We start from the raw sequence: 12,365 nt of genomic DNA on the forward strand, positions 1-12,365 counted from the left end.
TGGTCTGGTTGGTGGATCAGGCCTCCTCTCTGTTAGCCGTTAGCAGGTCTATGTAATGGGGTGTGTGGAGCTGAAGGTCCAATCTCTTCCATATAAAACATATAAAACAAATGTGCCATAGTATAAATATAACATCAAAACATTCAGATGCATTAGAAATTCTTTACCACTGGAGGCAGCTCTGACTTACTTTAACAGCATGATCATGTCCAGATTTTATACTGCATAACCTGCTGGTCCCAGGCCAGTAAAACCACCCTGAGGCTGCTGGAATCACTGCACAAACAATCACTCAAAATTCTAGACAAGAAGCCACGCCAATACCACCACTGCACAATCCTTCAAAAATACAAAACGTTAAACTTCAACAACATCAGAAATATGCCTCAATAGAATGACACAAAATATTAAATAATTCTGCACCCGCACCTCTTCAGAACTTTATCAAGTACACCTCGCAGTAACATCGCGATCCACACGAGCTTCTACCACTGGGCAATGTCATATACCAAAACTTAAAATAACATTTGCCCAGTCAGCCTTCTCTACAAAGCTATTCAGGACTGGAATGACCGGCCAACTGCTCTGAAAACTCAGATTATCTGACCTTCTCCACAGAACTTAAACAGTGGCTGGGGAATAACAACACTGCCACACACACCAGGTTATTAAGATCTAAGCTATGAGCCCAGCACGTTTGAACAGAGCTGATGGTGTAAATGCAATATTATGAGTGTTCTAACTTTTATTGTGACATTGTAAATGATATGTGTTGTAAATAGAACATGATTTGATTGTGTGTCTGGGTTGTGATGAGATTGTGTTGACAAATGTTGATGTGTGAGTGTTAGGTACTGAGAGAGTGAATTTTTAGCTGCTCGTATTGATGTAATGTAAGTAAATTTTATCCTTCTAACCAGGGTGCAGATGGAAACTAGCTGTGTAGCTATACTGGTGCAGAACATCTCTGTCTTGAACTTAATGTCTCTGTACGTTGTCCCTTCAAATAAAGACTAAACTAAACTAAACTAAACTTCCGGTGACCCATGACCCCCCGAGAAGAGGGCGGAGCCTTGAGGGGTCTGGGCTCAGAGGGGGGGTCGCTGTGAGCTCCTGGAAGCTCATCATGAGTGTATGAATGGAGTTCCTCTGTGAAAGCTGAAGCTGTAGACTGTAGCGGTCCTCTCTACTGCCTCAGAATTCTGTTTTTTGACAAAAGCTCAGCAGCACGTTGGATGTAAACTTTATTTTATTTCCCCTGATTTAAAACTCTTTGGTTTCCCCGTGGTGCTACATGGAAGCATCCTGACACGGATCACAGCTGCAGCACAAAAAGCAAAGTTCAGAAGACAAGAGCATTGTGGAAGAAAGCCAGAATGAGGCAGAAGGAAGCAGTTTCCTCAGAACACAGGCTGGAGGGGAGAAACAACCCGGGCCCCAAAGCAGCCGGCCAGAGGGTCGACTGCACCCATCTATTGATCCAATGAGAGCACTCCTCTGGTTCAGCATGTAGCATTACATCAGAGCCGAACTGAGAAAACAACGAGCTGCAGAACATTCCTCTGGAAGCTGCCGTGCAGAGCGACCGGCAGAGCGACCGCAGAGCGAGCACAGAGCAGCCGGCAGAGCGCCGTCAGAGCGCTGGCAGAGCGACCGGGCAGAGCGACCGCAAGCGAGCCGCAGAGCGGCCGGCAGAGCGGCCGGCAGAGCGGCCGGCAGACGGCCGTCAGAGCGGCCGGCAGAGCGCCGGCAGACGGCAGAGCGCTGGCAGAGCGACCGGCAGAGCGACCGGCAGAGCGACCCAGAGCGCCTGCAGCGAGCAGCAGAGCAGCCGGCAGAGCGACCGCAGAGCGGCCGGCAGAGCGGCCGTCAGAGCGGCCGGCAGAGCACCGGCAGAGCAGCCGGCAGAGCGGCTGGAAAATACAGCGAAGCAGAGTAACGACTGAGAACTGATCCCGTCACAGTGCTGGAGGCTGTGAAACCATAAGGACACCTACAGCTCGGCCCGCGTCCGCCGGCTCGGCCAGCCGGCACAGGGACAGGTAGAGGCGGCGGCCAACACGGCGAGCAGCAGCAGCTTCAGCAGCGTCCACACGCAGCTCGCACGCTTCCTTCCTCCGGGGGCGGGCAGCCCGATGATTGACAGCTTTGGTGGTCTGGAGCGAGGCAGTCTGAGGGACAGGAAGAAGATCCCTTTAGGCCCAAAGAGTCCAGAGGGACATATTCTCTGTAATGTACTGATAAACATTAGATTTTTCATATATTAGATTCATTACGCACAACTGAAGCAGTTCAGTGTTTTAATATGAGGATTTTGGCCAAAAAGTAAAGAAAAACCAACAATCCCTATCTCAGAAAATTAGCATATGAAAGTTCTCTAAACGAGCTATTAACCTGATCATCTGAATCAATGAGTTAGCTCTAAAAACCTGCAGAAGATTCCTGAGGCCTTTAAAAACTCCCAGCCTGGTTCATTACTCAAAACCGCATCCTGGGTCAGACTGCCGACCGGACCGCTGTCCAGAAGGACATCATGGACGTCCTCAAGCCGAGGGTGAGACACAGAAAGACATTTCTGAGCCAACAGGCTGAGAGTGCTGTATCAAGGCTCCTCAGTGGAAGGAACAGTGTGGCAGAAACGCTGCACAACTAGAGGAGGAGACCAGACCCTGAGGAGGACTGTGGAGAAGGCCGGTTCCAGACCTTGGGGGACCTGCGGAAGCAGGACTGAGTCTGAGTAGAACCATCCAAGCCACCGTGCACAGCGTGTGCAGGAAATGGGCTACAGGTGCTGCATTCCCCAGTGAAGATCCTTCTGAACCAGAACCAGCAGCAGAAGCGCCTGACCCGGTACAGGGAAGCAGACTGGACTGTTCTGGGCCAGAAGATTTTTTTCAGATGAAAGCAGATTCTGCAGGTCATTCGGAAACCAAGGTGCCAGAGTCTGGAGGAAGACTGGGGAGAAGGAATGCCAAAGCCTGAAGCCCAGAGTCCAGTACCCAGTCAGTGCTGGTCTGGGGGCCATCAGCTGTTGGGGGGGGGGCACTGTGTTTCATCAAGGGCAGGGTCAATGCAGCTAGCTATCAGGAGATTCTGGAGCACTTCATGCTGCATCTGCTGAAAAGCTTTAGTTTTCAGCAGGACCTGGCCCCTGCTCACAGCGCCACAACCACTGGGAAATGGTTTACTGACATGGTACTGCTGCCAGCTCTCCTGACCTGAACACAGAGAGGATCTGTGGGATACTGTGAAGAGGAAGTTGAGAGTCAGCAGACCCCCCACTGTGGATGAGCTTCAGGCTATGGAAGCATCCTGGGCCTCCAGAACCCTCCGCAGAGCCACCGGCTGATGCCTCCACGCCACGCCGCACTGAAGCATCATTTCTGCAAAAGCATTCCCCACCAGTATTGAGTGCATAAGAGGACATAATTATTTGAAGATTGACTTTTTTCTATTAAAAACACTTTTCTTTCATTGGTCAAATGGAATATGCTAATTTTCTGAGATAGAGATTTTTTGGTTTTCTTTACTTTTGGCCAAATCCTCATATTAAACAATAAAGGCTTAAACTGCTTCAGTTTGTGTAATGAATCTGACATATAGTCTACATTACAGAAAATACTGAACTTTGTCACAATATGCTAATTTTTTGAGAAGGACCTGTACACAACTGTACCCGGGTCACCAACTGCACAATAAACGCTTAGTTCTCAGTATAATAATAATGCATTGGTTTTATATAGCGCTTTTCAGGACACTCAATACACTTTACCCTCCATACTGGGTGGTGCCACAGCTGCCCTGACAAAAAACAAGCTGCGCCATCGGCCCCTCCGACCACCACCAACTCCCACAACTTTCATACTAGGCAAGGTGGGTGTCGTTGTGTCCTTGGCAAGACAGCCCAAGGACACAACGCACAGCTCCTGCGGGAGCGGGGATCGAACCGGCAACCTTCCTTATAAGACCTCTCTAACCAACTGAGCTACTGTCGCCACAGTATAATACTCACTCTGCATCCTGGTCCCTGCTGGTCCTGCTGGTCCTCCTCCTCCTGCTGGTCCTCCCTGGTCCTCCTGCTGGTCCTCCTCCTGGTCCTCCGGCTCAGAGTGGTTTCTTTGCTCCAGTCTGCAGGAGGAATCACAGCCTGATTTCACAGGACGTCGTACTGAAACCGGTTTGTGGACAAAAGAGCGTCGGTGACGGTTTGATGTAGACCGGCTCAGCTCTGCATGGTACCCGGCTCCACATGATACCGGCTGTACACGGTCCCGGCTGTACACGGTCCCGGCTCCACAGCCACAGTCCCTCGATAAGAGACGGTGAGCAGTGCCGATACTCACAAGGAGGACACAAAGCAGGACTTTCTCCTGGTGGACCAGATGAAGGTGGACCAGGAGAACCTCCTCCTCACTGGAACCGTTTGCTGCTGTCCATGGTTCTCTCATAGAGCAGAGCTGAGCTGTAAACCCAGCCGTCTCTGTATCAGTTAGTCTACGTCTCCACCTGTGCTCATGGACTTTGAATGAGATGGAGGACATAAGCGGCTGAATGAGGCCGCTCCTGGAGACGGAGTTCATCCATCAGGAGACCTCAGGAGAGACTAGACCTCTGGTCTGGTCTGGGAGACAGTGGAGTCCACCCAACAGATGAGAGATGGATGGATGAATCATTTGTGTGTGTGTTGTGGTGTGTGTGTGTGTGTGTGTGTGTGTGTGTGTGTGTGTGTGTGTGTGTGTGTGTGTGTCCTCGCTGTACTCACACACGCTGTAAGCGTCCTGCTTCACCTGTGAAGACAGACAGACTGTTTCAGCCTGCGCTGGAGCTCAGCGGCAGCAGACGCAGCAGGACTCACGGGCTGTGGTAGGTGATGTAGGTCACCTCCTCCTCTGAGGACACGGAGACAAACAGAGCATCAGGCTGGGGCGACTCCGATAGAGCTGTAGTTACTCAGAGCTGTAGTTACTAGTTGTAGTTACTCAGAGTTAACCAGTTGCCCACAGGTGGAGTTACTCACCTTCCTCTCTGTAGGAGTCTGTCGGAGGTCGGCTGCTCCGGAGTTTCCTTCATGGCTTCTTCTAGTTTCCTCTCATACAGTTTCCGAGTGGAGTCTGAAATTACATTGTTACTTTATACTTTATTACTTCACATGAGAACATGAAGGAGAACACGAGCTGTAGAGTCACTGCAGAGCAGCTGTAGAGTCACTACAGAGACAGAGTCATACAGGTTTTTTCGTCGGTCTGCAGGGTGAGGTGGTTTCAGTCTCCTGGATGTTTTCAGTCCTTCGGTTTCTGTGAAGAAGAGAGCAGCCTGGGAGCACTCAGCTACCTACGATGGGTCCGTGTTTGATTCCATACTCAGAAAGTAGATTAGCCAGCTCCTCATCTGTCTTCTCACTCAGAGACATCTGCCAGAAGACAGGGAGAGAGAGAAGGGGAGAGAGAGAGAGAGAGAGAGAGGAGAGAGAGAGAGAGAGAGAGAGAGAGAGAGAGAGAGAGAGAGAGAGAGAGAGAGAGAGAGAGAGAGAGAGAGAGAGAGAGGAGGTTAAAGTCGTTTCCTACCCTTCATAATACCATGTTTTTCAGTTTGTGATGTGTTTACATCAGTTAGTAAATGTTTCAGTGGGAATCCTGCAGGAAGCCTCTCGGCTCTTCTCTCCCTCCTGTGGATTAACCCTCCTCCCGAGGACAGAACGTCCTAAAATAATCCAGCATCAATCTGCTGTTCCTGTGGCTCTCACAGCAGGTACACGGGGAATAAGACAAACGAAAGCACTCAGACGATGTTAGAGTGGATTTAAAACGTTTTTCTCACCTTGAGCAAAGTTCAGAGCTGCTCCAGCACGAGAGGCGCGGGTTGCCAGGTCGGACACACTCTTTCCGCGCGATCTCAGCAGAACGCCCGCCCACCATCCTGATCGCTGCCCGAAAATCATGGAAACACTCCAAAGTCCTCACAGGGAGGTCCAGAAGACGGCGAGGTGCACAGCAGCAACGGAAAACGGCTCCAGCGTCCACGTGATGTGTGAAACGAGCATCAGGAGTCAGTGTGTGAGATGAGCCGTGACATGTTTCACACTGAGCTTCAGCATCTCTGTTTCCATGGCTTTGGGAGCAGAACTTTGTAAAAACCCGCCTGATGTGGATATTCTGGAAATCTGCCCACTTTTTAAACAAACCGACTTTTCCCTCAAAACAAGCCCGGAGAGGCGGAAACCTGCCCAACCTGGCAACCCGGGGCGCGGCAGGCTGCAGAGGCGGAATTCTTCTTCATTACCAGAATTATTATTCCTCTCATTTATTGATCTTCAACCACAATATTATCCTTAATTTACTTTTAGATTTTTATGTATTTATCATGTTTATTGATTTACCTCATTCACTTCATCTGGGGCCACATTCATCTTTATTCTTTAGTCCATCTTTCTTTGCTCTTAATTAATTTTCAAACATTATAGATTAAAGATTGATTGATAGATCATTTTATGAGTCATTTAAATTGACTGTCCTTGAGCAGACCGAATCACAAGATTCAGTTTGATTTATTCCTTTATTCCACATGAAATCCTCATGGAATAGACCCTATTTTTTTGTCATAATTAAAGACAGGGTTGTAAAATGACACCAGAGATATCACTTACTGAAATAACGAAGCAGTGATACAAAAAATAAAATCTGAAATCAACACCTTTCTCCAAATTAATGACAATGGAGAAGTGAATCCAAACATACTGGGGAATATTGAAGGACATCATAATCTCTATGAAAAATTTCAATCTGGTTTTCGCCCCTCCCACAGTACAGAAACTGCACTCATCAGAGTTACAAACGACCTGATGATGGCCTCTGATTCTGGTTCCACTTCTCTCCTCATCCTCCTCCACCTCTCTGCTGCGTTTGATACAGTTGACCACAACATCCTCCTTCACCGTCTCCAGCATTACATCGGTCTCACTGGTCCTGCCCTTCACTGGTTTCACTCCTACCTCACTGATAGGACGGAGTACGTGGCTCTGGGGGAGGCAAAATCCAGACCACACACCGTCACTTGTGGGGTCCCCCAGGGCTCCGTACTCGGTCCTTCCCTCTTTACCATATACATGCTTCCCCTTGGTTGTGTCGTCAACAAGCATGCAATAAACTTCCATTGCTATGCTGACGACACACAACTCTACATTAAAATTTCATCCAACAGCTCTCCTACCCCCTCTGTCTCCACCCTCAGCTCCTGCCTGGAGGATGTAGGGGCGTGGATGAGTCAAAACTTCCTGCAGCTTAACGGCTCAAAAACAGAAGCCATTCAAACGGGTACTCCTCATCAACTCCGCTCCTCTCCTCTTACCTCTGTTTCATTCCTTGGTCACACCATTCCCCTCTCTCCCTCTGTTACAAACCTTGGGGTCAAGTTTGACCCCCACCTCTCTTTTGACAATCATGTCACCTCCATTTGCAAAACATCCTTCTTCCACCTTCGTAACATTTCCAGACTACGTTCCTCCCTCTCCCTCCCTGCTGCAGAGAAGCTTGTCCACGCCTTTGTTTCCTCCAGGCTGGACTACTGTAATGCACTCCTCATTGGGATCTCTGGCAGGAGCCTCCAGAAGCTCCAGTATGTACAGAACAGCGCTGCCAGAGTCCTGATGAGGGTGCGGAAATATGAGCACATCACTCCCATCCTTCACACTCTCCACTGGCTTCCCATTCAGGCCCGTATAGAGTATAAGATCCTCCTACACACCCATCACTGTCTGCACGGTGCGGCCCCCACCTGGGGCGACAGTAGCTCAGTTGGTAGAGCGGGTCGTCTTATAACCGGAAGGTTGGCGGTTCGATCCCCGCTCCCGCAGGCGTAAAACTGGCGTTGTGTCCTTGGGCAAGACACTTCACCCACCTTGCCTAGTATGAAAGTTGTGAGAGTTAATGGTTGGTGGTGGTCGGAGGGGCCGATGGCGCAGATTGGCAGCCTTGCTTCCGTCAGTCTGCCCCAGGGCAGCTGTGGCTACAGTCGTAGCTTACCACCACCGAGTATGGTGTGAAAGGGTTGATGTGATATTGCAGTGTGAAGCGCTTTGGGCTCTGTCAAGCAGGGTAAAAAGCGCTATACAAGTGTAGTCCATTTACCATTTACCTACCTCACTGAACTGCTCACACCACATACCTACATAAGACCTTCCTTTCAGAAAGGCATACCAGCAATAATGTTGCTTAAAGTGTGCTGTATTGTAATGTTTTTACCCTGCGCTTGTTTTTAAATCCTGTGTCTCATGTAGCACTTTGAGATTTGATTTTAAATGTAAAGTGCATTACAAATAAAATCTATTATTATTATTATTATAAGGAGATTATCGGAGGTAACTAATTTCTCTCAGCACAGCAATTACAAGGGCACAAAAAATGACTTAAAGAACTCCAGAATAATCTGCAAGACTTGGAAAAGAAACACAGCAAGAAATAATATTCCCAAGTAATGATCAACACTACGAAACCAGAGAAAACAGGACGACCCTACAATAAGCTGGATGAGCTGGATGCTCACACACCCCTGCACATTCTCCTCCTCACCATCTGCTCGGTCGGGTTCTCCAGTCGGGTTCTCCAGTCGGGTTCTCCAGTCGGGTTCTCCAGTCGGGTTCTCCAGTCGGGTTCTCCAGTCGGGTTCTCCTGTCGGGTTCTCCTGTGTCTAAAATCTCCCTCGTCCAGGGTTAAAGTTGGCGCAGCAGTGCCTCATTTTCACGTCAAGTAAATCTTTTGAAATCCCGATGTTGGCGTGGGAGGTGGAGTACGCCACTTCCAGGCCCTATTTTGTGCACAAGCAGTGTTTCTAATGAGGCCCTGGTCGCTCTTCTTACACCCCGGGGTCTAGTCCATATACATCTGTAAGGCACGGACTGGACATGGTATGGAACCGCTGTTCCTCAGGAGAAGAGAGTGGAGGTGGAGAAAGTGCTGTAAGAACAACACCAGAGCATCAGCCAACCGCCTTCAGCACCAAGGTCAGGTGGGGCTTCAGTGACGCCCCGGCCCAAGACGATACTGGCCAAACTGAGAGCAGGAGGAGGAGGGGGAGTCATCCAGAGACCGGGTGGAGGATGCTCAAGTGCTCTGACAATGAGGGAGGCCTGTAGTGTTTAAATGCCTCCACTCAGGGGCCAGGCGCTGTGGGTGGGGGTGAGACGCTGCTCCCCCGCCTGGGGCAGCATGAGTAGAGGAGGCTGTCATGGCTGCAGGCCAGTGTGGAGCTCTGAGAGTCGCTGTGTGGCGATGCTCCCTGACTCCGTCCAGAGTCGGCTTTTCAGAACTGATTTGGGAAAAGCTGCAGGAGAACTGGAGGTCAGACGTGGTGAGTGTTTCCACACCGAGCGCTGAGCAAAACAGTGGGCATTGCATGTTTTCCCACCACGGCTCTTCCAAAGTGGGCCAACAGCTGCTTCGCCATGGCTGGATGTCGTGTCCATTCCCTGCAGAGCGGCGCTCCCCTGGACAGCAGGTCCTCCACCTGTTCCAGAGCCCCCGGGAAGTGGGTGGTCCACGGACAGGAGGGACCTGCAGGTCCATAGAATCAGTCGATGTTCCAGCATGTGTAAATGCCCAGAGCGCAGACCCCCTTCACAGTTGATACTTGCCTCCGTCACTGCACTGTCGGTTCTCTGCAGGACATGTTGTCCATTGAGAAATGCGAGAAAGACTCTCAGTGGGAGAAACACTGCCAGAAGCTCCAGGCAGTTTCCGTGAGAATGCTGGAGATGTGTACTCCAGACACCCCTCACACGTTGGTCTTCTCCTACACCACCTCAGCCCGACCTGGTTGCATCTGTGTTGACTGCTTTCCAGGACAGAGCAGGGCCCAGGCAGCCCCCTTCAGCAGGAAGGTCCCGAGGGAGGACACCCAACCCTGGAACCCCTCCTGTCCAGGCGAATGAGCTGGACAGCCAGGACGGCTGAGGCCATCAGTCCTCTGAAGGGGACCAGAGTGTGCGAGAGGCCGGCTCTGATAGCTCTCACCCTTTCAACCAAAGCAGTCTGTATTCGAAGCAAACACCTCAGATATTTCCTGTGCGGAGGAGATACAGGTATGTGGAAATATGCGTCCTTCAGGATGTGAACCAGCCGTTCTGAGGCAACATATGCAGCAGGGATTCGAGCATGAGCACCCTGGAGTTGTGTGGTCTTCGGTACTTGTTCAGAGCCTGGAGATCCAGAGTCCTGATCCTGGGGACCAGGAAATAGCTGGACTAAAGGCTGCTCTGACACTGGAAGGCATTATGCATTTTGTTCTCTTTAGTCACCAGTGAGTACATTTCCTCCTGAAGAACACCGGTTGACTCTCTGAGAACGAACCATACCAGAGAAACGAGGCGAGCTGCGGCAAACTGCAGCCTGTCAGAAAACCTCCCCTTCCAAAAAAACAAAACAATAAAACAGCGCAGTGCATTGAAAACCTTCGTCTATTCGCTGAAATGCATTTTCCTTTAAACTTTTGGGTTACCTGCACTCAATTTAAGGTGGCTGGACTTTGTGGCATGATACTCTCAGCAGAAGGTTCTGGCTGAGAGAATAGTTCCTCTTAATATAAAACAAAAAAACTAAACAAAACAAAACAGATCCCAGTGTTGCGTTTTTCATGGCATCACAGAGTGGATTCCAGCGACTCCTGCTGGTGGCTGTTGCTGTTGGAGTCGCTGTCTAGCTGAGCTGGTCGTCATGATGTTATGGCGCCCCCTCATGGCAAGATGTGGTCATGGCCCTCGTGCGTCACTGCATGCGCCAGGCATTACTGCGTTCACAGACCTGTGCTCCTCCTGGTCCAGAGCTGGGATCAGTACTGTAGCAAGGGTCCCCTGGGGCCCCAGTCAAACGTAACAGGGCTCCTTCAGGGACTCTACGATGGGCGGTTGTTATGCGCCCCAGACAAGCCTGAGGAGAGCGTCTTCATTCAACGGGGGGTGCTGCCATTGCCATGGTGTTCTGTTGATTGTTTGGGTCAAACTGTTGGCCCACTTGGGGCCCCTCCTGACTACGGGGCCCCAAGTAATTCCCTGCCTTGCCTAATGGCAAGCTACGCCTCTGGCTGGAATGCAACCTGTTCGACCCGGACCGAACCAAACTCTTTATTGTGTTCTCGTTCATTAGGTGTGACTGCACCTTGAATGGAGGCTTGTAAGAGGAAGAGAAAATGCTTTTATTAAGCAAGAACAGCGGTGTGTGCTTCTCTGGCTTCAATGAGTGCAGGCAGATGTGGGGACTCGTGGGCTCCTGGGATCAGGAGGTCCAGGACAGCTCACTGTGGGAGGAACAGGTGGGGCTGGTGAACAGGGGCAGGCAGCTGGGGCACTGGTCCGAACAGGGAAAGCCGGCAGGTAGTCGTTTTCTTCCTGGCCTGCTGACTGGCAGAACTGGGGTGGCCACACTGGTCCTCGCCTCCTGTCTGGGCGGGGCAGCGCGGCCATTTTGGGATGTTAAACAGAGGGAATGGAGGCTCGGCTGTAGCCTGCACGGTGCTCTGTCGGACTCTGGAGTGGTCGGCTTGTGGCCGAGCCATCTGGCTCGTTCCTGCAACTCCGTCGTTGCCAGAGATTGAGGCGTTAGCTTGGACCACAGTGCTGCATGCAGAGGCAGATGTCTGCTGTCATTGTAGTCTTGTCCCACACCGCGAGGTCAGTTTCGGTCACCATATGCGCACATAGCTCCCTCTGGTAGGCAGAAGCATGGAGCGCCAGGCGCCCAGATGACCAGCACTGCTTTCCTGTAAGCTCGCTCTGTCATGGCGGGCTGGAGGCGGTCTGCTTTGGACGGCAGGGTGGGGTTGCTGGTGGAGGTAGTTAGCGTGTGGCGACTACGGTTCCTTGGGGGAAAACAGCTTCTCATGCCCTCACAAGCCAGGAAGGAAGTTCCGCGTATCGAGCTCTTCCTGCTGAGCGGGTGGTCCTTCCATGAGGACACCTCGTCCAGCAGCTCAGAGAGGACGCCGTCCTCGCTGCCTGGGGAAATTTCTTCTCTTCATCATGGGATGTGGTGGTTTCCATCATTACTGCAGGCCACGGGGAATTCAGCTGCTATGTGGCGTGTCTGCACCTGCACATGCATGCTGATGGACGGGGAAGTGGGTGCACTTTGACCTTGCTGGTGAAAGGATCGCCGCCCAGGGACAAGAAGGGGTCTTGTCCCAACGAGCTAGCCTGGCGTGGTCGCTCTTTGTTCATGCTTCGGTTCATGCCTACATGAACCGAGAGCCTGGATGGCCTGCCGGGCATCCATAATGATTGACTGGGAGGCTAAACTAGAGGTGCTGTGAATTAGCTAGCGTGCTAATTGACCAGGATATGTCAGCTGGTCCCTTGGTACGATCAGGCGGTGGACTCAGAC

General features: G+C 51.0%; 1 protein-coding gene across 1 annotated transcript; it reads right to left on the reverse strand.

The window, feature by feature from the left end:
* Window positions 1-1,237: 1,237 nt before the first annotated feature.
* On the reverse strand, window positions 1,238-5,921 carry LOC115408657 (emerin). Its single transcript, XM_030119510.1, has 7 exons — window positions 5,818-5,921; window positions 5,332-5,410; window positions 5,018-5,111; window positions 4,856-4,889; window positions 4,763-4,788; window positions 4,013-4,128; window positions 1,238-2,171 (listed from the first exon to the last, which is right to left on the reverse strand). The coding sequence occupies exons 2-7, from the start codon at window positions 5,408-5,410 to the stop codon at window positions 2,080-2,082; spliced, it is 441 nt and encodes a 146-aa protein (XP_029975370.1). The 5' UTR covers window positions 5,818-5,921; the 3' UTR covers window positions 1,238-2,079.
* Window positions 5,922-12,365: the final 6,444 nt, after the last annotated feature.

Source organism: Salarias fasciatus, chromosome 20, assembly GCF_902148845.1.
Source record: "Salarias fasciatus chromosome 20, fSalaFa1.1, whole genome shotgun sequence".
Classification (NCBI taxonomy): domain Eukaryota; kingdom Metazoa; phylum Chordata; class Actinopteri; order Blenniiformes; family Blenniidae; genus Salarias; species Salarias fasciatus.

Excerpts from the sequence above, each read along its gene's own strand:
- LOC115408657 (XM_030119510.1), bottom strand. The coding sequence starts at position 5,410 with ATGTCTCTGAGTGAGAAGACAGATGAGGAGCTGGCTAATCTACTTTCT. Across the intron at positions 4,789-4,855 it reads TACATCACCTACCACAGCCC|GGTGAAGCAGGACGCTTACA; the intron begins GTGAGTCCTGCT and ends TCTGTCTTCACA. Across the intron at positions 2,172-4,012 it reads AGCAGGGACCAGGATGCAGA|ACTGCCTCGCTCCAGACCAC; the intron begins GTGAGTATTATA and ends CCTGTCCCTCAG.